This window comes from Dasypus novemcinctus, chromosome 21 (assembly GCF_030445035.2).
Source record: "Dasypus novemcinctus isolate mDasNov1 chromosome 21, mDasNov1.1.hap2, whole genome shotgun sequence".
In the NCBI taxonomy this organism is placed as follows: Eukaryota; Metazoa; Chordata; class Mammalia; order Cingulata; family Dasypodidae; genus Dasypus; species Dasypus novemcinctus.
This window is the reverse complement of record NC_080693.1, coordinates 72,547,252-72,573,000: the sequence shown is the minus strand read 5'-3', so window position 1 is coordinate 72,573,000 and position 25,749 is coordinate 72,547,252. Positions and strand designations below refer to the sequence as shown.

General features: G+C 48.0%; 1 protein-coding gene across 3 annotated transcripts in view; it reads left to right on the top strand.

Annotated features, from left to right (window-relative positions):
- The window catches only part of RGS9 (regulator of G protein signaling 9), a 70,598-nt gene that overhangs the window by 12,723 nt on the left and 32,126 nt on the right, over positions 1 to 25,749 (top strand). For 2 of the 3 annotated variants that reach the window (XM_004459469.5, XM_023589066.3), the window contains 7 exons: positions 2,264 to 2,314; positions 3,800 to 3,906; positions 4,072 to 4,123; positions 4,392 to 4,450; positions 6,137 to 6,213; positions 11,103 to 11,184; positions 18,659 to 18,730. In XM_004459469.5, the coding sequence (XP_004459526.1) occupies positions 2,264 to 2,314; positions 3,800 to 3,906; positions 4,072 to 4,123; positions 4,392 to 4,450; positions 6,137 to 6,213; positions 11,103 to 11,184; positions 18,659 to 18,730 (500 nt within the window). The remainder of the gene's footprint in view (positions 1 to 2,263; positions 2,315 to 3,799; positions 3,907 to 4,071; positions 4,124 to 4,391; positions 4,451 to 6,136; positions 6,214 to 11,102; positions 11,185 to 18,658; positions 18,731 to 25,749) is intronic. The other variant, XM_004459470.5, reaches the window with a different exon arrangement.

Below are 25,749 nucleotides of genomic sequence, written 5' to 3'. Positions count from 1 at the left end.
CATCCTGCCTTGCACAATGGAAGCACATGGCTACTGGATTTGGGCCATGCTGCCCAGCCGGCCCTGCTTTCCCTTCCTCCTTCTGAGCACAGGTGAATTCCAGCTGCTGTAGGAGCAGAACACAAGCAGAAGCCCAGCCCCTGCTACGTCAACACTAATAAAAGCAGATTGGGTAACCGGCCATCTGGCTTCCCAGGTGGCAGGAGACCCAGGGCTTCCCGGGGGCCAAGAGAGCCTGAGCAGCCTGCTGTGCTGTCAGCACAGACCATGGCGTGCAGAGGCTGGTGGCACCATAATCTTATTTGCTCTATTTCAGGAAGCAGTTAAGTGGATGAAAAAACCCTCAGCTCCTTGGCGGAGAGAGATAAACAGTCTAATGTCTGCCTGGGTCTCTCCCTTGGTCTGCACACCACTAATAGCATTTAAAGACTTGGAGAAGAAAATCTAAAACATCCAGTTCTGGGATTATACATATATTTTAGATGAGGAATTTTCCTTTTGAACAACCAACCCAGAGTGATTAAAGCTAAGTGCAGGGAAGCAGATGTGGCTCAACCAGTTAGTTGCCTGCCTACCATATGGGAGGTCCCAGATTTGGGTCCTGGTACCTCCTAAAAGAAGATGAGCAGACGCCACCTCCTGCTGCAATGAGCTGATGCCACAAACCAGCAGACAACACAGCCCACAGGGGATGGATGTGGCTCAGGCCGTTGGGCACTTGCCTCTCATGTGGGAGGTCCTGGGTTCTGTTCTTGATGTCTCCTGGAGAAGGCGAGCAAACAGTGAGCAGACAGATAAGCAAACCACCTGGAGGAAGAGGGATAAATAAAGGGAAAAAAAGTAAATAAATCTTTAAAAAAAAGTTAAGTGTATCAGGAGGAGAACCTGTTGAAAGCAATAATGGTGGGCATGAAAGCAATCATGGTGGCCATGTGGGAGGTAACAGGAAGAATGGTGGACATTTGTATCCTGGGGCGTGAATAAGGAAGGAAAGAGTTCCAGGTTGCTCACACACAGCCATCACCTCTAGAGAGAGTGTGTGTAGGGCCATGGCCCTCTCTGGAGGGCACTAGGAGAGAAAGGCCCTCTGCCACCGGTGAGGAGGGAGTTCTCATTTGTGATGTCCAGCCACAAGGACACAGACACTGGGGTCTCAGCCCCCGAGTGCACCGCATTGTGTGCTTTGTAGGCTGGTTCCCGTGCAGGCAGGAGACCCAGCTTGGAAACCTGGGAAAACAGGCTAGAAAAAGTGGCCATTGGCATTTGCAAGGTGGCCTCTGAGTTGGGGTACTTGGTTCCAGGGGACCTCATCTTTCTTCTGAGATGTTTCTTCCACCTGCAAGGAGCATGTTCCACTTCTTGGACCAATGGCCCCAGGCCGAGGAGACACAGAGCCTCCATGGTCCCCTGCAGCCACTCTAGACTTGGCAGACCTTGGCTTGCATTAGCCCTTGGATCAAATCTGAGTCCTTGAGGAGGGAGAAGGGGGAAGCAAGTTCTCTTCCAGTCCCATCCCTGTCTGTCTCTCCCATGCAGAAGATACAGAGTGCCCATATACCTGCCACCATTATTGACGTTTTGCGTTAGTATAGTACCTTTGTTACGACTGAGAGAACATTATAATTTTGCTATTATCCACAGTTTACATTAGGGTTCACTGTTTGTGTTGTACAGTCCTATGGTTGATTTAAAAATTTTTTTTTCTAGTTAACAGATACACACCATCTAAAATTTCCCCCTTTAACCATTTTTGGGCATATAATTCACTGGTGTTAATTACATTCACCATGATGTGTTACCATCACCCCCATCCATTACCAAAATCTTTCCATCACCCCAAACAAAAATTCTGTGCCAATTTCTGGGTTCCATTTTACTACCTTATGTCCAGGCTCCACCTAGAGCCCCACAAACAGCTGGCTCTTTTCTGTTTCTGTCTTTTTTTTTTTTTTTTCAGTTTTAAGACTTAGTCTGTTTACTTTCTAGTTCATTAAAGATAATCCATGCACAAATTATTATAAGGTGAAAAAAGAAGCCCCACACAAGAGGTAATGATGGGTGCGAGTTGGGAGATGAACCTGGAAATCTGGTGAGAGTCAGATCACAGATGGCCCTGAATTAAAGCTGCAGAATTTGGATGGACTGAAATGGGGAGTTTCTGAAGATTTTGAGTAGGAGAGGGATAGGGTCAAGGGGATGTGTTAGGAGGTTGGGAGATGTGTTTGGAGGCAATGACAATGGCCTCGTATTTCTTATTTTGCAGGAAATGATGTTTTGCAGTGGATCATCCAGCGGCTTTGGATCTCCCATCTGGGTGAGAGTTCGTCAGCACTGCCGTGTGCACAGCACCACGCAAGAATCTTTGGAGGGTAGAAGTCAAGTGAGGGAATAGTCTGTGTCTCCGAGGAATTTACATTTTAATTGGGAAGACAAAACCTTCATGTGTGAAATAACCAGAATCAAAGGCCAGGGCATGATAATTTAGGGACGAAATGGTTGTTTTATACAAATCATTGAGAATAGGTAAAAGTCAGGGGTGGCTGGGGAGGAGTCAGCCAGGAAAGAGTTGTTGCCGATGTGCTTACTTTCTAGTAGATGGGTGATGCTCCACAGACAAATTTTTGTTGAGCAGAAAATAAGTTCCGCAAGAGAAGCAAAGATTGGATGTGCATAGGGGAGGTCTTGAAAGAAGTGATGCTTGTGAATTGGTGCAGGGGAGCTCAGAGGATATTCATGGAAAACTAGCAAGAGCAATGATGCAGAAGTGGAATGAACAAGAAATAGAGTGGCAGTGAGGGGAAATTGGGAGTAATAACTTCAGCTGGGTTTGGAGAGTGGGTGAGGGGTGGCAATATTTGCAGATTCCAAGCTCCATCTGGGAGAGGCGATAGGCAGCCATGGGAGATTTTGAGCATGGCAGTATGTATGATAATCATATTTAAGCTAAGATGTTTGGCAGTAATTGGAGGGATGGATTGGAGCAGAAAGAATCTGGGGACCAGACTTTCCACTAGAAAACAGGCTGTTGTTCTAATGAGGCAAAAAATATGATGAGGATCAGGTCTAGGATGGAGGGAGAGTTGGAGAGGAAGTCTTCCAAAGCCTTGGGAGCTCAGCTATGGGAGAGGAGGTGGGGTAGGGTCAGTGGACAGGGTGGGCCTGGAGGACTGGTGGGATTGAGCCCCCTCCCCAGCATGGAAAGACACCAGCTTTCATTGGTGTTGGGCACAGAAAGAACCAGGAAGGCTTTCCTTTAACTGATGCAAACCCAGAGACAAGGCTACCAATTGGAGGAGGGTAGAAATTAAAGTGAGGTAGGGAGATTAGTGGACAAATCTGGGTCTGGGATGCAGGCAGAGTTGAGCTTGGCATAGAAATTGCCAGTAAAAATGGCTCCCCTTTCCCTTTACTCTCTTTGAGTGTGGAAGTGTCCCTCAGCCAGAGGCATTCTCTCCACACTCCTGTGATCTTCTCCAGACCGAAACTCTTGAGCGTCATTCCCAAATCACTGATATAGGATCACATATGATATTGATTAAAGTTTGGGTCTCAAGCTGCATTCTACACTCCCTGAGCTGTCATTCCTGGGGTGGGGCTAGGAAATCCTCCTTTTAGCATCCTGCCCAGCTGATACTTCTCCATGGTAAAGTTCAGGAACCCCTCTCCTCGTTCCTGGAGGCAGTGTTGTTAGGATGGGCGTCCGTGTCCCAGAGTTTGGCATGCTGTGTGGGAGCCAGACAATGAGCCTCTGCTGTCGGGCCCCTGCTCTTAACTTCATGTCTGAACTGCTTCTTCCCAGAGGCACAGAACTTGGGCAACTTCATTGTCAAGTACGGCTACATTTACCCCTTGCAAGACCCCAAGAATCTGGTTCTCAAGCCTGACAGTAGCCTCTACCGATTTCAGGTGAGCCTTGACCATGGGTCCAGTGCTTACTCTCATGTTACTTTTATGTGAAAAGAGCAAAGGTTGGTTTCATATCCTCACAGATCAGCTCCTTAGAAACATTCATAGGAGTCCATGGAGTCATCACTCAGTATCCATGCCTGTTTTCCCTGGTTTCTTTTGTAGACGCCGTATTTCTGGCCCACCCAGCAGTGGCCGGCTGAAGATACAGACTACGGTAAACACCCCACCCATACACCTGCTTTGGGTAGCGCTTACCATGCTAGTTATTAACTTGCTGCATTTTGGTGACATTTGTCTTGCTGTCATCATGACCTTTACGTCAGGTCTCCTCTGCATTGGGAATGTTCCTGGGGGAAGGGACCAGGTCCATTGAGCATTCTCTCCCCTGCACGGCAGGCTCATGCATGGAGATATGGAGATGTATACCTGATGTTGCGTTACGATGATGATAGCAGATTTTGTTTTTTTCTTTTCTCTTCCAGCCATCTATCTGGCCAAGCGAAATATCAAAAAGAAGGGAATTTTAGAAGAATATGAAAAGGTATGGAGGTGCTTTCAAAGCACAGGTATTACAATGGAGTGGGATATATTCTTGGGCTTTTATTCCCCTCCTCCCCCGTTATTTTATTCCTATGTCCGTCCCTTTTCATTTTCAGCACAGTCTCCTACACTGCTCAACCCCCGCAGGGCTCCGTGGGGTGCGATGAGGCTTGGGGGAAGAGGAGGGTGTTTTCTCTCTACTATTTCGTGTATTGACAGCCTCTCTGTCCAGCCTTCAGGTTAGGTGGGTCTGACACAACTTCAAAAATGGCCTTCTGAGGACTGGGCTAGTCTGGGAGGAAGGTTTCACTGGTCCAGAAAAAGAGGCAGGAGAGAGCAAGAGAGACACACAAGGACTATGTGATCGAAGCGTGGGCCTGAGCTCTGAGAGGCCACCCATGTCCTTTCTTCCGAAGCATTTTGAGAGGAGCTGCAATGGTTTCTCTGCACTGCCATCCCCTGCCCTCTCCTCCAGCCCCCGTTTTCTCCCGCCTCCACACTCACCCTTTACTGGTTTCTAGTGAGTCTCCCGGGCAGTCTTTTGAAAACTCTGCATTCTTGGACTCTGGCCTTGGAGATTCTGCAGGTCTGGGTGGGGGTGGGGAGTGGGATACTGTGTTTTAAAAGCCCTGTCCAGGTGATGCTGAAGCTCGGCCAGGCTTGGGAACCTTTGCTTTGCTTTAGGGATGGGTGATCTAAAGCAGTGGTTCTGCACTTGGGCCACATCAGCTTCCCCTGTAGGGCTGGGTAAAGCATGGACTGCCGGCCTCTACCCCCAGACTCTCCGATTAAGTAGAGCTGGGGTGCTACAGGGCCAGAGCACACTTTGAGGACCACTGCTTTAGAGGAGACGGCATTATCCCCCAGGCAACCTCTTTCAAAGGCCAGTCACCTGAAACTGGCACGACTGATGTGACTGAGCTTTCCTTCCTTGCCGAGAAGAGCCCTTTGTCCTTGGTTTTTCTTGATTTATTTTGAAGTGGCTCGCTGTAGTAAATTCTTTCCCGTCTAGCTTCCTCTCTCGTGCTGTAACATCAGCCCTTGCCCCACCGGCTGCTGAGCACCCTGTTTACCATCTTCCTTTTGCTGTTCACACACATTTTTGCTTAATTAACCAGCATGATAAGCAACGACCCTTGGTTAGCAGATTCCAGCTTGAGTGGGTGGTAGGAAAACCACACCGCAGACTTGAGCTGATTGAGTCAGATTTCCCACAGAACACATCTTAACCCTCAAGGGGGTAGGACTTCTGGGCAGAGGATGGCAGTCTCGCTGTTTTCATTCTTTACAAACATGGTTTTAGAAAGACCAACATCACATCAATCTTAGGGCTTATCTTTGCAGATTTGTAGCATCTTATGCTGTTGGATATTGAGTTTCCTTGTTCTTCCCCTCCCCAGTGCTCTCTTCCTAGTAAGATCTGGGATATTTTTTTTTTTTTAAACTCCAAGCCAAGTAGGGCTTGTTGTAAAGGCCTTTTGCAAATTCTCGGCTACCCCTGGAATGAGCACCATGGCAAAGCTGTGCATGTGTGTGTGTGTGTGTGTGTGTGTGTGTGTGTAGATCATTTGGCAGGCTCTGGAGTTCCACAGAGAAAGGCCTTTCCTGGTTGACTTCGGGGCTTTACCCTGCTGCCCACAGCATATGTCATGGGACTCTGGGTTCTTATTATGTTTTCCTTCTCCAGGAAAATTACAACTTCTTGAACAAAAAAATCAACTACAAGTGGGACTTTGTCATTATGCAGGCCAAAGAGCAGTACAGGTGAGCGAAAGGAGGGCACCGTCTTCTTCCAGCCATCCTCCCTCCCTCCCTTCCTTTTTGCTTCCTTTTATGAAAACAAATCTGTATTGGGCACTGATGCACAACACACTGGGCAAGGCCTAGAGCCTAACAAGACCCAGTGGGTCAGGCAGATGAGTCATCCGGCCACGCCGCTGCTGTGGGATGAGGGCCGCACGGCAGGGGTTTGCAGAGGCAGCTGTGGAAAGGCCATCTCACCTGATGGCTGGGTTCTGGCGGCCACTCAGGAGGAAGCCAGGTGAGGGATGGTGATGGTGAGGGATGGTGATGGGGAGGAGGGGGGAGTCAGGCAAAAGGTTTTCCAAGAAGGTAGAACCAGAGCCTGGTGGCAAGAGAGTACCCACTGCACACTGTTCTTGTTGCCGGAGCAGAGAGTTTGGAGCATGGCACTGGTAGGAGGCTGGAAGCTTTCGCAGGAGCAGATTGTGAAAGGGCTTTGTGATGAGGCCATGGGGAGCTGTAGAAAGATATTAAGCAGGGTAGGAAGTCATCAGATTTGCATGTTAAAACTACTACTCACTCTCAGTTGCTTGCTGTTTACATCAGAACCAGAGCTAGAGGTCCCCTCAAGGGCTCTACTTTGTGAAAGCACATGTAAACGTTGGAGAAGGTGAGTATATATCAGTCAGGAGGACAAGGTTAAGCTATCATAACAAACAGCCCCCTATCTCATGAGGCTCATTTCTCTGTTGTATTACACGCCCCCTGTGGGTCAGCCAGGGCTCTACCCCATGTTGTCTGCACTTCTTGCCCCATGCAAAAGCAGAGGGAGAGAGAGCCTATGTGGCTCACAGTTGACTCATGTCACTTCTGCTCAAAGTTCATTGGCCAAAGCAGTTCGCATGGTTACACCCAATTTTTTAAAAGATCTATTTATTTATTTATTTTTCTCCCTTTCTCTCCTTGCCCCCCCCCCTTCCCCCGCATTGTCTGTTCTCTGTGTCCATTTGCTGTGTGTTCTTCTGGCACCGGGAATCTGTGTCTCTTCTTGTTGTGTTATCTTGCTGTGTCAGCTCTCTGTGTGTGTGGCTCCACTCCTGGGCAGGCTGCACTTTTTTTGCACGGGGCGACTCTCCTTGTGGGCTGCACCCCTTGTGCATGGGGGTCCCCTATGCAGGGGACACCCCTGTGTGGCACGGCACTCCTTGCGTGCATCAGACTGTGCATGGGCCATCTCACCATACCAGTCAGGAGGCCCTGGGCATTGAATCTTGTACCTACCATATGGTGGGCGGATGCTCTATCAGTTGAGCCAAATCCACTTCCCGGTTCCACCCAATTTTAAAGGGGGATAGATGAGGACATACAATCCTACATTGTGCCTGAAAAGTTGAAGAGCTGGAACTATCTGGTGAAGAGCAGATGACCCAGACTCACTTACCCGGACAGTTCAGCTCCCAAAATGTCTAGACTTGCCTGGTACCCTGTTGGCCTGGACAGTGGAAACCCTATTCTTGAGAAGCAGCCTTGGGATTGAAGGAGTGACTAGCACCATTATGCAGGAGTGCTGGTTTGGGAAAAGTCTCATGAGAGAGAGCTTTATTGCCTCCTCTGGGGAAAATATATTCTCATGGCTTAGATTCAAAGAGAAGAGTGTTAGTGAGAGCTGGCACTGCTTTTTAGCCATGAATGCAATTCTTCCTGGGTGTGTTGGAGACAAAGCAACATGGGAGTAGCTTCATGATCTGTCATCACTTGTATTTTTTTTAATAGGCTTCATTATGTTGTTGGTGATGGGGGGAATGTTAGAGTAGTAATTACTGACACCTTTTACCTTTACAAATGGGGAAACTGAGGCTTAGAGAGGTTAAAATTACTTGACCAAGGTCAATCAGTGAGGTAGTGGCAGAGCTTGGGCTAGTATTGCTTATTCACTGCAATAGTTCTGAATTCCTATTGGGCCCCACACAGGGCTGGGCCCCGGGGCCACAGAGATGAAAAAGATGTGCCCACCCACCCTGGCCCTCCACTCCCTCCTTCACCTTCTCTGCTCTGAGCAGGATGAGCCCAGGAACCCAGAGGACCACAGACCCTGGCTACATGCCTTCCAGGCTGCTCTGGCTTCTCTTGTAGCTCAGAGCTGTTCTCAGTGGCCCCTGAGGCCCTGCCACTCAGGCCTTGACCTCGGCCTGGCCAAGGCTCTGTGCTGCTCACATCATGGGCATTCCTTTTCCTCATCTCTGGCCTCCACCCTGTGGCTCTGTTCCCACCGCATTCCCTCCAACTCACTTCCAGGTGTCTTGGAATGAGCAATTTCTAAAAGCCTTTCTCCTTCCGAGATGCTGACTATTCTACACTCATTGTGTCTCTACACTCAAAAGGGGCCTCTAATTTTAGATTTAGGGTCCCCCACAAAGTGAGGCTGACCATGTAGGTTACACCATGATGTTCCCCTTTTGTTTTTCTGAGCCCCACAACAAAGATCCCTCTTCTGAGTTCCAGTCTCTGCCTCCAGCTACGTACTCAACTTCTTCATGTTGCTGTCCATGAACATCTCAAACTTGTCCGTATTTGAGCATATGTTTCCCTCAGTCCCCAAATCTTCTTTTCCTCCAGTATTACCCATATCAGTGTAAGGAAACATCACCGACCCCCCTCTTGGAGCCCTTGGGTCCAATCAGTCATCCAGGCCTGTAACCACTTTTGGCACTGAATCTGACCATTTGTGCCTGTCTTCATTGTCTCTACCTGGTCAGGTCAACCTCACGGTCACCAGGACTGTGGCAGTCCTCCCCACTGGCCTCCCTGTTCCCATTTTGCCCCCATTTTAGTGTTGCTCAAAACAGCAACACTAAATTTATTGTCTCTCATAGTTTCTGTGGGTCAGGAATTAGGAGGGGCCAGGAGGGCAGTTCTGGCTCAGTGCTCTCAAGTGGTTGCAGTCGAATGACTAGAGCAGGGGCCTGGAGCGGCTGGGGCTGACTGGGTATCTCTCACTCTCCTCTTGTAGACTTCAGGACTCTCTGCTTGTCTCTCCATGTGGTCTTTCCACGTATCTCTCCATGTATCTCTCCATGTGGTCTTTCCAGGTGTCTCTCCCTGTGTCTCTCCATGTGGTCTTTCCATAAGACTCTCTCTGTGTTTCTCCTAGTGGTCTTTCCACATGTCTCTCATGTGTCTCTCCATGTGTCTCTCTGCATGTCTCTCTGTGTGGTCTGGCTTGGGCTTCCTCACAGCATGGTGGCATTGGCATAGTCAGATTGCTTACAGGTGGCTGAAGGCTTCAAGGACAAGCATTCCAGTAAGCAGCATGGCTGCAGTCCCACCTTTTATGGCCCAGCCTCAGAAGCCACACAGTGCCACTTCCACCCTACTCTGTTGGTCAAAACATTTACGAAAGTCCACCAGGTTTTGAGGGGAGGTGACATAGACCCACCTCTTAATGAAAAAAGTGTCTAAGAATTCGTGGTCATATTTTAAAATCTCTACAGAGGTCTTCCTTTAATGATTCTGCATTATAAAACTTTGAACATTTCTTTACAGCGTGTAATTAAATTTGCAAGTCAATATTTATTTCTTTTTTAGATCAAAAGCCACTTGAGGGCAGGGACTACATCTGTTTGGCTCACCAATATGTTCTCAGTGCCTGTGACATAGTGGAAAATCAATAAATAGATGATTGATGATGGATTGAGTGAGTCAATGCTGTTGCTAAAAAAAATAACTGTAATATGGCCATCTAAAGTACTTTCTAGCTTACTGGTTCCTGGATTCCATTTATCAAGACTCTTCTCTAATAACACATATCACAAACAAGCAAAGCCAGAAAAGATCACTGGAGTAATTTAGTGAATGATTTTGTTTATAAGGCTGACCAGCATTTTGGAAATCCCATGGGGCTTAGGGCCTTCTGTGGTGTATCCTCCTGAGGACACATAGGTTGGTTAACCTGGTAGAAAATCCAGTTAGGTTGGCAAGGGGAAGTGGGGGCAACAGTGTTTATATTTAATTTCCAGAGGAGGCTGATAAAACATCCCACTAGAATAGCACTGTTCACCTCATCTGGCTCCCTGGATGTAATTCACAATACATTAGCTGGGAAATAAATCCACCGACTCTGCCTTGTAGAGGGCTTGTGCGTCATCCCTTGTTGCCTGGGAAAACAAGTCATGACTGACTGTGAGGTCGGGTAGCTGTGGAAATGGTTCTGAATGGGGCCCACGGGACCATAATTTGTGTTACTTGTTCCTGTAGGAGGAAAGACCGGTCTTGGTTTTTATCCCTGATGGGAAAGGGGGACACTAAGAGAGGAGAGAGAAAATAGCCTTTTATAATAGTAAGTTGGCCCCTGACTTGGAAGGAGCTCTTTGGAGTGATAGAGTGAGCTGACAAGAAGGGACTCCCCAGCCACATTCTCCCCATCGCATGCTCAGCAGGGATTGCTGACCCCTTGTTCAGATGTTGATTATGTTGTTTACCAGAGCAGGGAAAATGAAGAAGCCAGGCGATCAAATGTCAGTTCAGAATGTCATCTGTGTCTCACTACAGGGGTTACGCTGATTCGATTCTAGGGCTCGTCATGGAAGTCTGTTTGGATTCCAGCAGGGCATTGTCAGTAAGAACGTGGCCAGTCTGCCTGACTGCAAGTCCCACTTCTGCCACCTGATTACAGCATCATGCTTCAGTTCCCTAACATGAATGAAGAAGGGTCTCTGAGTGGATTAAATGAGTTCATATAAGTAAAAGTAATTGGGAGGGTACCTGGCACGTATTGTGATTATTTTTATGGCAAACATTGATTATCTGGCAGATTGGGGAGAGTGGTCTATGAGAACAGGAATGAAAGCCATCTCTGACCAAAAGATATAGAGTATTATTGACTCAGCTTAATGTGGCTCTTGGCTTTTCAGGACTGGAAAAGAAAGGAACAAAGCAGACAGGTATGCTCTGGATTGCCAGGAGAAGGCATATTGGCTGGTCCATCGATGCCCTGTGAGTATTATCCTTCCTAGATTTAACCCATCTCTTCTTGTGCCTCCCCTCCCCTCCCTGGGTTCACCAACCCAGCTTGTCTCCTGGGGCTAGGATTGGATCAGCACGGGGAGGTATTCAGTGATGGGGTAGCATCCAAGTGCATCCTGGCTGGAAAAGGAAATACACTCTTGGATGGAGTTTACTCATGGCCATATGTTGGCATTAGGAGTTAAGTGGGATTACCTAAGGGAAGTATCTGAATAGGTTATTCTATTATGAGGGCTGGAACTCTTTGGGGGGCCAGGATATCATGTCTTAGATAAGGAACGTAAGAAGAAAAGAAAATCATAGCTCAGGCTCCAAGGCAGAAGAACAAAATGCAGAGAACTGAAACTCTGCATAGTGAAAACCATGCTTCATGTCTCTTGCTCCCTCTCCTTTCCTTTCCCAGATCCATTCCCGAGGAGTTGAGATGGGGGAGGAGAGAAGGAATAAGTGTGTGCTAGACTTCTCATTGTTTGGAGCACATTGCACCTCTGGCTTTGGCACTTCTGATGGCCCAGAGACACAAGCTGGACATAACTAAGTATAGCTTGTCACAGTTCATCACTGGGAAGGGGAAGCCTCATCCCCGAGCATGGAGGATCAGGCACTGACAACTACCACTGTGGGCTGACTCTAGTGCCTCAGTTTCCTTCTGGCAGACCCATGTGCTGCCTACTGATCATGAGAAGTGGGATATGTGAAAGGGATTCCAGAAAGTGAATTGGTTCAAAACCAATGTTTCTCCTCATCCTTTAGTTTTCTTGCCTGCTAGGTATCTGAAATTCTCAGAACCAGAAAGCGAATTGGGTAAATCATGGTGCCAAAGCTTATGGACTTTTGAACTTCTAGTCCACCAGATTTTGGCCGTTTTTGTTTATTTTCTTTCTATATTCAAAATGGATTCTCTCAAGATGTTCCATCTGTGTAGACATCTGTTTGGAAGCCTTGTTGTTGAGGTTAAGTTCTTGGGGTTGATTTCCAAGCAACTTGTTTGGTTTTGCTTTGCTTCATGGCTCCTCCTCTAAGCACACCAGTTTGAAAATGCCCAACCCAAGTTGCTGGGGGCTGGGTGAAGGAGTGTGGATGACTGAGCCCCTGGTCCTGGAGAAACACTGCCATGCACATGCTTTCCTGTTGTTGGCTCTGTAGGGTGATCTTTCTATGAGAAGGGAGCAGCACATTGGTCAGCCAGCAATTAGGTCATATATTCTAGAAAAGTGGAACCTTTGTAAGGATCAGGGAAAATGGCTGATAAGTCACTCATTTGGCAAATGCCAGGGTGTCCAGTAGCATCCATGACCAAGGAGGATGAAGAATGGCTTCCAGAAAACATGTAAAGACTCTGCAATTTGGGAATACCAATATGACTGCATTCTGTGCAATGCCCTACATACTGGTTGTATAATGTTCTATCCAACGTTCTCTCCTCCTCCCCGATTTTGCAACCAGAAGTCCCAATTAAAAAACATCTCCTCTAAGTTCTCCCCTGTTCTCCCAGGGTAAGCTCTTAGCCCACACTCCAGGCAAGTGGCTGAATGGCTCTTTGTAGGGTGACATGGAAGTATATAACCCCCCCACCTCAGCCCACCACCATTGCCATCACTTCCATCATAACCATCACCACCTCCACCACTTCCATCATCACCATCACCACCTCCACCACTTCCACCTCCATCACCTCTACCACCTTTACCTTTACCTCCATCACTTGTATCACCACCACCATCTCCAACACCTTCACCTCCCTTTCCACTGCCTCCACCACCTCAATGTCAACTTCCACTACCTCTACCACCCCCACTTCCTCCACCACCTTCACCACCTCCATCTCCATATTCACCTTCACCTCCACCACCACTTCCATCTTCCACCACTACCACCACTGTTGTTATTGTTATTGTTACTGTCATCATCATCATCATCATCATCATCACAGGAGAAATTAATTGAGAGTTTACAGTGTGCCAGGGACTATGCTAAGCATTTCATATTTACTATCTTATTTAATCTTTGCAGCCCTGTGTGAAAGGCAGTATTATTATTCCCATTTTAGAGATAAACAGGTTGAAGCTCACAAACTTAGACAAAATTTGTCTAAAGTAACATAGGATTTGAACCCACATACTGCAGAACCCTCCCTCTTGACCATTGTGCTCTTTTATCTCCTGCAACAATGTCAAATGATGTCTTAGTGCATTTAAGACCTTTTTGCAACCTCCTTGGTCATTGACACAGTGCACAAGTCACTGCGTGGGTTCACATGTGGTTGGTCCCTCTTTTTTTTTTTTTTTAAGATTTATTTATTTCTCTCTCCTCACCCCCCCACCCCGGTTGTCTGTTCTCTGTGTCTATTTGCTGCATCTTCTTTGTCCGCTTCTGTTGTTGTTAGCGGCATGGGAATCTGTGTTTCTTTTTGTTGTGTCATCTTGTGTCAGTTCTCCGTGTGTGTGGCACCATTCCTGGGCAGGCTGCACTTTCTTTTGCACTGGGTGGCTTTCTTTACAGGGCGCACTCCTTGCACGTGGGGAACACCCCTGCATGGCTTGGCACCCCTTGCGCGCATCAGCACTGCACATGGGCCAGCTGCACATGGGTCAAGGAGGCCCAGGGTTTGAACTGCGGACCTCCCATGTGGCAGATGGACGCCCTAACCACTGGGCCAAATCTGCCGTCCGTTGCTCCCTCTTTTGATAGCACTGGGGCTAATGTTCAGAATCAGGCTTTGATGTACTCTGAATAGTTGTAGAACTCCGAGAACATGAAACTGCTCTTCATATCTAATCTCTTGCTGCTGCTCCTCTAAATCAAGGCCAGTAGTTAGAGATGAGGCACAGTGCATTTGGACCCTGTTCTCCCAGGCTTTTGATAGACACTATCAACCTCTTGTTGACCTGAATGGGGTGGAAGGTGTTCTGTTTGGAGAGCATCTGTTTGAAGAGTATCTCAGCCTAGAAATTGAGCAATCTGATTGACAACCCCAAGAAGCCCAGGAGCTTGTAAACTGTCAGACTGTCTCCAGGAGACCCAAACAAACTGCCAGTTCAGTGGGGGAAAAGTCAGCCAACGCAAACGAAGCATTTGGCACTGCGGGGTGGAAAGCAGCCAATGTGTGGACTGACGTTAACCAACTGTTGTAGCATATGTTACTGAATTGATTCATTCACTTGTTCATTTGTTTATACGTTGTTCTGTCAAACCTTTATTGAGCTCTACTCTGTGCCAGGTAAGGAGTTAGGTGCTGGGAATGAAATCACAGCTAAAAGTTATTGGGCACTTCCTGCATGATTGGTTAAGCTCTTGGTGTGTATTATCTCATTCAAACCCTGACAATGACCCTGTGAAGTAGGGGGTATCATCATTCCCATTATTCAGACAGAGAAACCAAGGCACAGAGAGGTTAAGCAACTTGCTCAGTTCTAGGATGTGAATCCAGGCCTCCTGACTCCAAAGCTTGACATTCTGACACTGTGTGCTGAGGACCCACACATGGTGTTTCTCTCACCTTGAAGAGCTCAAAATCCAATATCCCAGCACATAGGTGCACCACGCTCTCCCAGCAATAAGACCCAAGTGCTGAGGGGGCACAGGAATGGGGTAATTGATTTAAGGGAGGGAAGGAAAGTTGAGCTGGATGCCGTATCAGGGAGGTTGTCACTGGCAGAGGCCAAGATCAGGTGTGGGTGGCAGTGGCTGAGTGATCTGACCCCATTCTCCAGGGGTCCTGAGACCAAGAATTATCCATGATTTAGCATCCCATAATGAAGGTAGATGATGTTCCTCTCCTGTTTCTTACCCAAAGGGGACCCAGCGAAACTGGTCCAAGCATGATGCAAACAACTGTCAGTCTGTTGTGTACATGAGCAGAGAGAGGAATGGTTCCTTTAGAAATGTCCTCTTTGGTGCAGTCCATGCACCTTTGCTTCTGTGCCTCCTGATGATGTAGCGCCTTGCCCAGGCATGGTTGTGTGGACAGGGGCTGCTTTGGTAGGGTATGCTCTAAATTAAGAGGTCACTTGATTGAATGCCAAGGTAAATGGCCCATGCTTTAACCACCTACACAAACTCTCCACCAGAGAAGATGTCTGGCCTCCATTTCTTGTTGAGGTTGAGCTAAATGTCCAACAACAGAGAAAGGCAAAATAAATTAAAGTACCTGCTGGCTTTTCGCATCCAGTATTCCCAGGTGCATTCCTCTGACTTTCCACAGTGATGGAGTATCATGATGTTATTGAAAGAATATTAATTCTTTTAAAGGCCATTTAATGACCTGGAAAAATGGTCTGACAGAATGTTATACCATAAAACCAGGATGAAAAATTCCATCTACTCTATGGTCCAAATTTTCTTTTAAAAAAAAAAAAACAACTCACATAGCCAACAAATATCTTGTAAAATGCCCACTCTATGCTAGGCACTTTCTAGACAAGGGGGATATTTGGATTTGGGTAGTGAGCTGAGACAGATGTGGACATACCCTTATGGAGCTTACAGTTTGGTGGAGAGATGAAGACAAACTATTATTGCACAAACAAGTGCGAAGTGTACAGAATGCCACGACAGCTTGTAAGCGGAGGGCACCTGCGTCAGGTGCGTGGGGGTGGCCCTGGAGCTGAGTTCTGCTTGAAACAGCAGCCTTCTCTAACCACTCTATCTAAAATCAGTCTCCTTTGCTTCAGCCTCCCTCTATGCTGTTTTATTTTTTTCTTACAACTCTTTGGTATTTTTATTTTATTATTTGTTTCCTGCCCCATGAGTCAAAAGGGTCTTAACTCCTGCTTTAGGGAAGAGAGTGACAATGAGAGATAAGATGAATACAGGAGAAGGGCCGGGGGGCAGGGGGTGGCCTGGAGAGAGTCACCAGGAGGGTCCTTCTCCCACCCTCGCCCTGCTCCCACCCTGGCCCTGATGCCCTCAGGAATCGAACAATCGACAGGAGCACACGGGTCCTTCCCTAACTGAAAATATGATGCATTTTACAAATTGCATCTTTGGCTGATGCTCTTGGGAGGGTCCTGGGGGCCGTCACACCCTGGCATTCACTGGGGAGGCTGAACCTTCTCCACAGAGCTTCTTAGGTGGGCGCCAGGGCTGAAAGCACGTGGTGTGGGCACCTCTTTATCTCCCGGCAGCCCCCGCAGAAGTGCGTGTGTTGCCGTTATTTCCTCTAAACTGAGAGTCAGCGCCAGCTTATCTCCTCGAGCACCTTCTTGCGTGCCAGAAACTGCGTCAGCAGCGACCCTGGTGGCTTCTCACAGAGAACTCAAAGGCTTGACGCTCCCCGACAGTGAATGAATGGAACCTGGTTCTCACGAAGCTGCCGAGGCAGAGGCAGGGCCGGGGGAGTTCTGAAAGCAGGAGCGCCGGGATGGGGCCACCTCCAATGTCCACAGCTTGATGTGGAGCGCCTGAGACCTGGGGGCTGTGGCAGGATCATGTCCAGGAGAGCTGCAGGAGGCACTGAGGCAGGATGGGCAGGTAGAGCAGGAAAACCCGGTGGGAGGCTGATGGCCCTCCCTCTGGGCAGGTGAGGGCACCTCCTGTGCTAATTATGATTACAGTTCTGCCTGTGCACCTGCGAGCTCCAGGGCAGCTGGATTTCTCCGAGTGTGGGGCAAGTTCAAAGCAAAGAGCTGGGTAGTTAATTCAAGTGGAGCCCACGACCACACTTTGAAGCTGCTGAGGCAGGGAGTGTGGAGGAGCAGCGAGACAGTGGCAGCAGAGGTACTGTGAGCAGGATGTGTGAGTGCGTGTGTACACGCGCATGTGTAGGTTTGTGACGCCTGGCTTTGATGACGCTGGGAGGAGGGCGTCTCCATGCCAGATGGAGGGAGCAACTCTTAGAACCCTTCTTAGACAAAGGCACTGATTCCCAGGCTAACACGATGCCCACCCACACCCAGCACGTGCACACACACACACACAGACCTCTGCATTGCCCCTTCGTAGCACATGTCCCAACTGTCATTCATCTGCACAATTGGTTGCTGAATGGCTGCCTCCCCCACTGGAATGGAAGGGCCTCAAGAGCAGGCATCTCGGCCGTATTCATTACGGATTCCCTGGCACAGTGTCTAACACCTAGTAAGTGCCTAATAAATATCTGATGATTGAAGTCCGCGTGGGTAAGGGCAGTGCCTTCCTTTCTCTGCCCACTTTCTTATTCCTTCTCTTCTTTCTTGCTTGCCCAGATGTATACCCAATATATGCCCCAGTGGTAGCTTGCTAAGCTGGAGTTGCCAAATTTAGCAAATAAAATATAGGATGCCCAGTTGAATTTGAATTTTGAATAATTTTAAATATACAATTTTATATAAAACATGTATTTTAGATGTAATTTTTGGTATGAATATAAAATAAGTACACAGATATTGGTACATAAATTATTTGTTTATCTGAAATTTAGATTTATCTGGGTGTCCTCCATTTTATCTGGCCACCCAACCTGGGAGCTGCAGAGGTCGCTGACCCTATTGATGAGGCTGACTCTGGTGGGGGGAAGTTGCTCCTCCACTCTTTGCTCCAGGGTCACCAGCCTGGTTATAACATGTCTTGAGCACTTGACGGGTACCTGGCACCAAACCAGCCTGGAGGGAAGTGAAAGACCCAAATTTCTGGCCTCAAGGAGTTGAGAGAGAATGAAATTGGCTGGGGAGTTGGGTCTGATGGAGAAGGGGCCTGCCCAAAGTGGCAGACCCAGCTTCAGGCCACTGTTTGCATGATCCCAAATGAATACGGTCGCTTTGCTCAGTAACAGCTTCCCACTGTTGAGAGCCTCTCACCCCATCTCATCAAATCCTCACAATAACTGCCAAGTAGGAGGATGCTCTCCATTTCACAGAAAGGGAAGTGAGTGCAGAGAAGGGAAGTGGTTTCCCAAGATCTTTTGCGTAGCCCGGAAGTAATGGAACCAGGATTGGAACCCAGAGGTGCCTGACTGAAGCTGGGACTCCCCCAAAGCACCACAGTGTTACTTTTCTGTCCTCTGCTTCCCAGCCAGTCTAGACACAAGTAGCATAGCACAGGGAAGGAGTACTGTAGGAGGAGTTGAGAGTCCCACGAACCAATCCCAGTGAACTTTATTGAGCTTGCATGTTATTCACCCTTCCTCCCTCCCCCCCTTCCTTCCTTCCCACTGTGTTTGATGCTGCGTATTCCATCCATCCATCCATCCATCCATCCATCCATCCATCCAGCCATCCAGCCAGCCAGCCAGCCAGCCAGCCAGCCAGCCAGCCATCTACTTTAGGTCTGGAGATGCTGTGGTGGCAGAACAGCCCCCACATTGCTCACCAGCTTACCTGATGGGGCTTACACACCCTCTTAACTCCCTGTGGTCCAGGCCCCAAGTGCTTTTCAGTTCACCTGGCAGCTTGGCCAAGATCCAAAGTCAAGAAGAAACTGGAGACTCACTCTATAGTGGTCCTTAAGTTGCTTTTATTCCATTTAGCCAGGAGTGAACAACATGCTGGACTATGGCCTGAACCGAGTCACCAATCCGAATGAAGTGAAGGTAAACCAGGTATGTCTCTGCACGTGGAGGTGTTCAGTGGAAGCTGCATACTTTGGGCAGGACTGTGTCAGATTCTGAGCCTGGGAAGGTGCTTACACAGCCATTCATGTCTCTGGGGTCAATGATGTCCCCCCTTTGAGACTAGGAGAGGAGGGCTGTGGGCTCTGTGGTTCTGTGGCAGGGGAAGGCCATGACAGTGGTCCTGGGTAAAAAGCGATTATAATTGGCATCGAGATCATTGGTTTTCAAACTTTTCTGAATCACTTCCCCTTTTGGAAATCTGATGAATTATGAGCCCATTCTGCCCCAAAATGCATGGACAGACACTTTGCACACCCTTTCAGCCATTCCCTGATCCCCAGAAGCCTATATATAGTCCCTAGATTCAAAACTGCTCAATCAACTTTGGATTTAAACCTTAACTGACATGGCAGGCCTGGAATGTCCCACTTCTTTGGCATCCCCTTGGGGTAATTCCTTACCTGTATTTGCAAAAATTCTCCACTCTTTGATTTAAAGGAGGCTTTCCCCAAATAGGCCTCCTTTCCTATTAGATGGATGGCCAATTTCCTATATTATTTTTTATTGAAAGAGATGCATTTCACAAGCTGTTGAAACAGTGAACATCCAGGTCAGGGTTTCTCCACCTCGGGACTGTGAACATTTTGGGCCAGATCCTTCTTTGCCAGTGGGGAGGCAGTCCTGTGTGTTGTGGGATGTTTAGCAGCATGCTTGATGCAGCAGCTCTGGGCTCGTTCTGCCACCAGCAGCCTCACAATCAAATTTGTCTCCAGACAGTACCCAATGTCTCCTGGGGGGCCAACATTGCTTCAGTTAAGAAATAGTGATCCATATAAATCATCTCAAAAAATGGATTAGATGGTTTTATGGCTTTTCGTCTAACGTCATCATTGGGCTCAAAGGGGTCAGTAACCTCTTCGGCCTATCCTATCATCTGGTAGACTCAGCAAAGTCTTAGGCAGAAGCGTGGGCTGGGAGGAATGTGCTAGAAAAGGAAGTGGAGGAAGAAGGAAGTTGAAGGGGAAAGAGAACGCCTCAGGAAGAATGGTGGGGCAGCTCTGCACTGGTGACTGGGACCTGAAACTCAAGATGGCGGTGGGGGAGCCTCTACCTGTGGGTGGAGCAGAGACCCTGGGATTAGGGATACAGGCCAGGTGGAGAGGGACGTCAAATCTACAGATGGCATCACCCAAAGGGGATGTGAGGTCCCTTCTCCACTCAAAGTGACCCTGGCTTTGACACACATGTGTGCTGTCTGCCTTCAGCCGGTGGTTTCCAGGGCAGCCTTTCCCATGTTCCCCTTATCAGTTAACAGATAATTGCTAAGGCCTTGTAGGCTGGGTTGCCATGGAAACAGAATCCTGGAGTAAAAGGCTGAACCCAGGTGGAAGATTTGCTTTTTTATGGATAACTGGCACCTCTGAAATCCTGTCTCATGTGGAGGAGGGGAAGAGTGGAGGCGGAATGCACGTCATTGGCTCTGACGTGGGGGCGGTTTGGGGATGAAAGGGCAGAAGGTCTGTGCCCCAAGCCCTCTTCTGAGGCCACGCAGGGTTTTTCTTCTATAGAAGAGTGAGGGATGGGAGTGAGGGGGGAAGGAAGGGTGAGGGGACCTTTAAATTCAACTTTTGGGGAGGTCCGCGGAGGGGCTGAGCTGCTCCCTCCTGGGTGCTGTGGCTGGGGTAATGTCAAAGGAGCAAATTCCTCACCCAGGAATCCTCTTCAGCCTCACTGGCTGTCAGGGTGGGGAGCATGTCTTCTGGCCTTCCAAAGCCAGTTCTGGCAAGATGCTGGCACTAACCTCAGCCCCAGGTCAGAATGTACTGATTCTGCGTGTGAAGACTGAATGCTGTCTTTGCCGTGGTGATGCTGGAAAGGGGCAGTGCCTTTGTCTTCGTGAACCTATCACCTTCTCTGTCTCTTTCTCTTCCAGCTCTCTTTCTTCTGTCTGTGCACTTTGCCTGCTGTGGAGTATTAAGAAGAATAAGGAACCATAATTCTCATGCAAGCAGCCCCACCCCAGCTGCGTCCCCTCAACCAACCCCAGCCTGTCAGATCCAGCTGTCCATAGAAATGGAGGCTGGTGCCATGTTACATCCATTTGTAATGTTTCCTGCCATTTGATTGAGGGTTGATGCTTTAGTGGCCCCTGTTTTTCCCTAATTATCTGTGCCAATAGGAGAGGGTCACCAAGAAGGCCAAGATTACTCATGAGTCCTGAGGAGTGCAGAGGTTTTGGATTTTTGTCACAGTACATGAGCCTGTTTGAAGCAAGGGGTCATCTCTGAGAATTAGTGAAATCTTGATATGTTTTGCCTGTGTGGAGACAAATAACCCAAAAGAAATAAATACCACCCCAGTGTAAGAAAATTGTCTATTAGGCCACTGGGTGAGCCACCTCCTTAGGCTGATGGCTGATGGTCAGCAGAGCTGCCCCATCCTGGGAGGAACCAGCCTCAGTTCAGGGACCACAGCGAGGGAGCATGTCTTCTGAAACACTGAAACATTCAGGATGCCAAACATGTACAGCCCCTCCCTATATTACAGAGAGAATTTGTCTCTGCAGAGAAGAGACTAGTTGAGTCTGTGCACTGGCCAGAATGGGGCAGTGGCATGCCTGGGGAGCCCAGGAAGAGATGGAGGGGCAGGAGGCTGCTAGAGGAAGGGGTATCATTTTCATCTAGAGATGAAGGGCAGGGCGGTATATTGAAGAAAGCTTTGGCATCAGAATGAATTCCAGCTCTGCCACTCACTTGCTGTGGGGTCTTGGGCAACCCTTGAGCTATTCAATTTCTCAGTGTTCTCATCTATAATAAGTCCCTTCCTTAGAGGATCAAACAAGATCATTTTTGTGAAATGCTTAGAATGGCATCTAAAATGTATAGACACTGCAAAAGCAGTAGCTATTATCATTATAAGTATCTCTATGTTGTGGAAGAGTTAACTTCTGGGGGACCTTTTGGCCCTAGTCCTCATTTTGGGGGGGCTGTATCTAGCCAATTTCTTCATTTTCCTTAGTCCTCCTTATACTTGTAGACTGGTTATGGGGTGGGGAGAGGAAGATGCACACCAGTCTTGACTTCTCTGCCTAGTCCAATGTGCTGAGTGTGCACACTGGTCTTTGGGTAAGAGCCAAAAATATTACTTCAGAGTGTAAAATATTGTGGTCTGCAGAGCCCTTAGCCTGGAGCCTCAGTGAACTCCCAGGTACTCTCACCAGTCAGACTCTTTCTTCTTGTGGCTCTGTGTGACTGGTGCTGTCTGGGGGAGGGACACTCCAATGGCTAACATTAGCTGAAGCTCATTGTGTGCCAGGCATGGGACTAAATGCTTCCTGTCTAGTGACTCAGCTAAGACTCATGATAACCTTGTGAAGAAAGAGTTTTACTAGCATCCCTATTTTATAGTTGAGGAAACGTTCCAAGAGACAGAGTAATAACCTCGTCCAAGGGTCCACATCTTGGAAATGGTAAAGCCAAGATTTGAACCTCAGGTGGTGGGTGCTGGAGCCTACTCTGTCCCTGCCTAATGTGTTCCCATGTCCATGGCATGACTTTTAGAAGCTTGGTGGATTTTCACTACATGCTCACAGCAACTTGGTAAGAAAGGGAATATCATTTCCGTTTTTCATGTGACCAAAGCAGAGAGTTTTATTTTAGCAGCTTGCTCAAGGTGGTCTAGCCAGGATTCAAACTCGGGTCTTTCCACTCCTACAGCTCATGCTCTTCCAACTTACAACCATTTTCCAGCCCTTGGGTCCTGTACCCAGGGCCGGCTTCATGGACAGTCAACCTGGGCAGTCACCCTGGCCCCAGGCCTGGAAGGGCCCATGCTTGCTTCAGTGTTCTGCTGTTTCCACCTCAGAATTCTTCATGCTTTTCTGAAGAGGGGCCCTGCATTTTCACTTTGCACTGGGCCCTGCGAATAATGAATCTGGCAGGACAAATACTTCAGATGATCGTACCCTCAGCGTTCTGGTCTTTCGGGCAGGTGCCCCCTACATTTTTCCCCCTGTTCTCCATTGCATTAGCCTCTTCTGCTTCTAGATTGCCTAGTTTCTGATTTCTGATCCTCTCTCAGCCCTCAGCGCCTGTGCTGCCTTTTTGGTTCTCCCCATCTTGGGTTTTGCTCCATGGCCGACTGCCTGATGTCAGTGTCGCTGCTTACGTCTTCCCTGGGCTCCCGCCCTCCTCGCTGGCAGTGGCCCCAGGGACACTCAGGGGTGACACCCTGACCTCTCGTCTCTATCTCAACATTAGCTTCCAGCCTCCATCCAGTTTTGGGGGCCAATAACATGGCGTAAACCAGCTCTAGATGTGTCCTTATTTGGGCAACTCTGCAAGTGAAGACAAATAAGTTGATAGAATTCCAAGAATACAGAGCTTTCAAAGACTCCCTAGGCAGAGAATTGAGACTGTAGCAAAGTGTCACTGATGAGGAATAAAAAAAAGGACTTCCAGGAAGGCCAACTGATGAGAAAGGAGGGCATTTTTATGTATGTGAATTCCAGGGTTAAAAACATGTTTATTTCTTCTTCTTTTATTATTAGGTAATTTTCTTTGAATTATTTAGGTTTGTGTGTGTATGCATTTTAAAAAAATAACTTTACTTTAAAATAATGTTTTTATGGCCTTTGACTGTCCCCTGCCTGTGCTCAGCAGCAGAATAGTGGCTCTAATTAACAGCCACTGTATGCTGAGTCTCTGCTCTATGCCAGTCACCTGACCTCCATTATCTCATTTTAATTTCTCCTTTAACAAGTGAGGAAACAGAGGCTCTGAGATGCTAAGCACGTTGTCCTAGATCACATGGCCCGAAAGCACAGAACCAGGATTTGGACCTTGGCCTGCCCCTACCCCCACTGGTTTAGACCCTTTCCTAAAACAGTCTCCCTCCCTGAGAGCAAACTGTCCTCTGTCTTTTAAAAGTCCACACCCTCTCCTTCCATGGCCAGACATCCCTAGAGGAATAGAGATCCTCTGTATGTTAACCAGAGGAAGCCAAGGCCATGGACAGTTACATTTGAAGCTAGCACTGAAAGCTGAAATTCCTGTGGCCAATCCGACACAGAGGTAGGGCAGCCTCAGGCTCAACCAAACCCAATTATTAGAGAGCACTGGGGTCCCAGAAGAGAGCTGCTAATTCAGAACACAGAAAGCGAGCCACACCTCAGGCAAAGCCCTAGAAAGGCAATCAAATCAGATGAAGTGAATTTTTAAAAAATTACCTCCAGCCTGGGGTGACGCAAACAAGTTAGACCAAAGGAAAACCACAAGAAGTGGAGTAGGCAGTGGCTTGCAATTGTGGCTCCCCTTGGAACCCTGATGACACCAGGACAGACATGACTTTCCAGTCACCTCATCTGGGTTCATCCGCCCAGGACCTGGGCACAGATGCAGGCTGAACAGCAGTGGCCACCAGGAAGTTGGGTCCTGGGTCTGGGCTGCTGAGCATGTTCCTGGTATGACTGTGATCTTCACCATCATTAGTGGTAATTAAAGAGTATTTCCCGTGTTTGTGTTTCTCCTTGTGATTGGGGCTCAGGACTCCTTTGTTTTCATTTGGAGTTAAATGACCGGATAGAATCCCTCCATTCTGCAGCATTCTCAGCTTCAGAGGGCAGATTTGGTGAAGAGGGCAGCCTAGGTTGGGGAAAGTGGATGGTTCAGTTATTTTATGTTTCTCAACGATCAGTCCTCAGCTTTGCGAAGAGACTGGGCCGCTTGGTTCAGAGGCCAGGGCACTGGCATTGGGTAGAACTGGGTTTGAATCCTGGCACAGCCAGTCACTGACAGGAGATGTTGAGAGAGTTACTCGTGTCTCAGCCGAAAATCAGAATAAGAACGCCTTTTTTCAAGTCTCGTGAGGGTTCAAAGGGGGGTCAATTTCTTGGCACTAATTGCTGTGCAGTTATTATTATGCAAAAGTCCAGATTCCTCTTGGAGTAGAGGGCACAGACCAGTAGATGCTAGTCTGAAGAATCTACCCCCCAGAACTCTAAAAGAAGGATTGGATTATATTAGAATTGAATGCAAATCCCCTCTGACCCTAGGATCCTTCTTTACCTGAAATGTGTGTCAGCTAAAGCAGTACCTTTCATTGACAGAAAATGGGGACAAATGACCAGGGTGGCTGCCAAAATACGTGGGTCATTTGAATAGTGTTTTCATTTTTTAAGTGGAAAAATATTCTACTAAGCTTGGAAAATGTACCCATTTTTTCCAGGCCTCCAAGCTCATTGCCATCATAATCTATTCAATATTTATTGAGCATCTACTCTACAGGACGTCCTATGCTAGGAAATATGGCAAGATGCTGGGTCTCCCCACTCTTGAGGAGGCCTTGTGGGTGATCATGCATTAAACAAAGAGTCATGCAAATAAATATGTGATAAGTGCTGAGAAAGAAGAAGTCAGAATGTGGGAGTTCCAAGCAGGGAAACTTACCTGAATTTTACCTTTCTGAGCTCTTTCCCTGTCCCCTACCCCATGCCAGCAAAAGATTTCCTTTGAAAAGCAATGACATGAAAGCAATCCAATGAGAGAGAGAGAAAAAAAGAAACCCAACATGGATGAGGAGAGGCGAGTGTGTGCCATCTCAGACTGGGCAGTCCATTTCTTGTCAATGGGCTCAAGAGTCAATGCTTCTTTTCTTAACTGGCTATGAGAAGTAGCACCCTCCTTGGGCTTCTGACTCTCATCCTGGTGAAGACTTCGTTGCTTTAAGCAGCTTGGGTATTAGCAGCCAAGAATTAAGATGCTCAGCTTGGAATATAAGAGCCAGGACCAGGTAACCCCTGTACACAACCCAACCTGGGAAAACTGAGCCCAGGCTCATCACTGTGCCTGACCTTGAAGAGCTGCATAGGGCAGACAGGCGGTGCCAAGGAAGCCTGGCCTTCTTGGATTATCGAAGACGTATGCATTTTAGTAGGCTATAGGCCTGAATGGTTGCCAGGAGTGTCTAAGGGCCTGAATTTGGAGTCCCTCTTGGAACCATCCTTTCTC